At 68.2% G+C, this 777-nt stretch overlaps 1 protein-coding gene across 1 annotated transcript in view; it reads left to right on the top strand.

The window, feature by feature from the left end:
- The first annotated feature begins 6 nt into the window (after positions 1-6).
- The window catches only part of LOC102239816 (neuron-specific protein family member 1), a 21,945-nt gene continuing 21,174 nt past the window's right edge, over positions 7-777 (top strand). The window contains exon 1 of the mRNA XM_005866141.2: positions 7-177. Within this exon, the coding sequence (XP_005866203.1) occupies positions 49-177 (129 nt within the window). The 5' untranslated portion in view covers positions 7-48. The remainder of the gene's footprint in view (positions 178-777) is intronic.

Below are 777 nucleotides of genomic sequence, written 5' to 3'. Positions count from 1 at the left end.
TCACTCCCGCCCGCCCCTCCGCAGGCGCAGCCTCGGGGCCCCGGAGCCATGGTGAAGTTGGGGAACAATTTCGCGGAGAAGGGCGCCAAGCAGGCGTTGCTGGAGGATGGCTTCGACACCATCCCCCTGATGACGCCCCTCGATGTCAATCAGCTGCAGTTCCCGCCCCCGGATAAGGTGAGAGGCCCCGCACCCCGCGCTGCCGGGTGCGAACCCCAAATCTCGGGCGGCGGCTGCAACAAAGGAAACCCGCCGCGTTAGAGCCCCTCCTTCCTTCCAGGCCGTGCCTCCTCCAGAGGCGCAGGGATGCTAGAGGCTGAGGCTGCGGGGAGAGGACCGGACCAGAGAAACCTCTCCCTCCGCCTCCAGCGCGGTGCGCGCGCTCTTTGCCCCGAACACCCTCCCTCTCTCTACCCGGGGCGGCCGTCCCCAGCTCCGAAGAGCGCCCCCCACGCTGCACCACCTAACCCGGCCCACTCCTCTCCCATCGGTGGCCCCTCTACACAGGGACGCGCCCTCTTTGTTACCTCCTCCCTACCCAGCTGCGCACCAAGGGAACGCTCGGGTCCCTGCCGCCTCCCTCCGCCTCCTGTAATCGCCCCAAACCTTTCACATCCTTCAAGACTCCTCCCTCCCCGTCGGAGCGGCTGCAGACGGGGCACCCTCCCCCACTTTCGGGGGTCACTCCATCCCTAGGATACCCCCCCCCCCATTTTCCGCTACGACTGGCCTCGCGCCCCGGGCACCGCCCCAGGGTTGCGCAGCCCTCTTTCCACG

This window comes from Myotis brandtii, unplaced genomic scaffold (genome assembly GCF_000412655.1).
Source record: "Myotis brandtii unplaced genomic scaffold, ASM41265v1 scaffold223, whole genome shotgun sequence".
In the NCBI taxonomy this organism is placed as follows: domain Eukaryota; kingdom Metazoa; phylum Chordata; class Mammalia; order Chiroptera; family Vespertilionidae; genus Myotis; species Myotis brandtii.
Note: the sequence above shows the minus strand (reverse complement) of the source record. Positions and strands in the feature narration are given on the sequence as shown.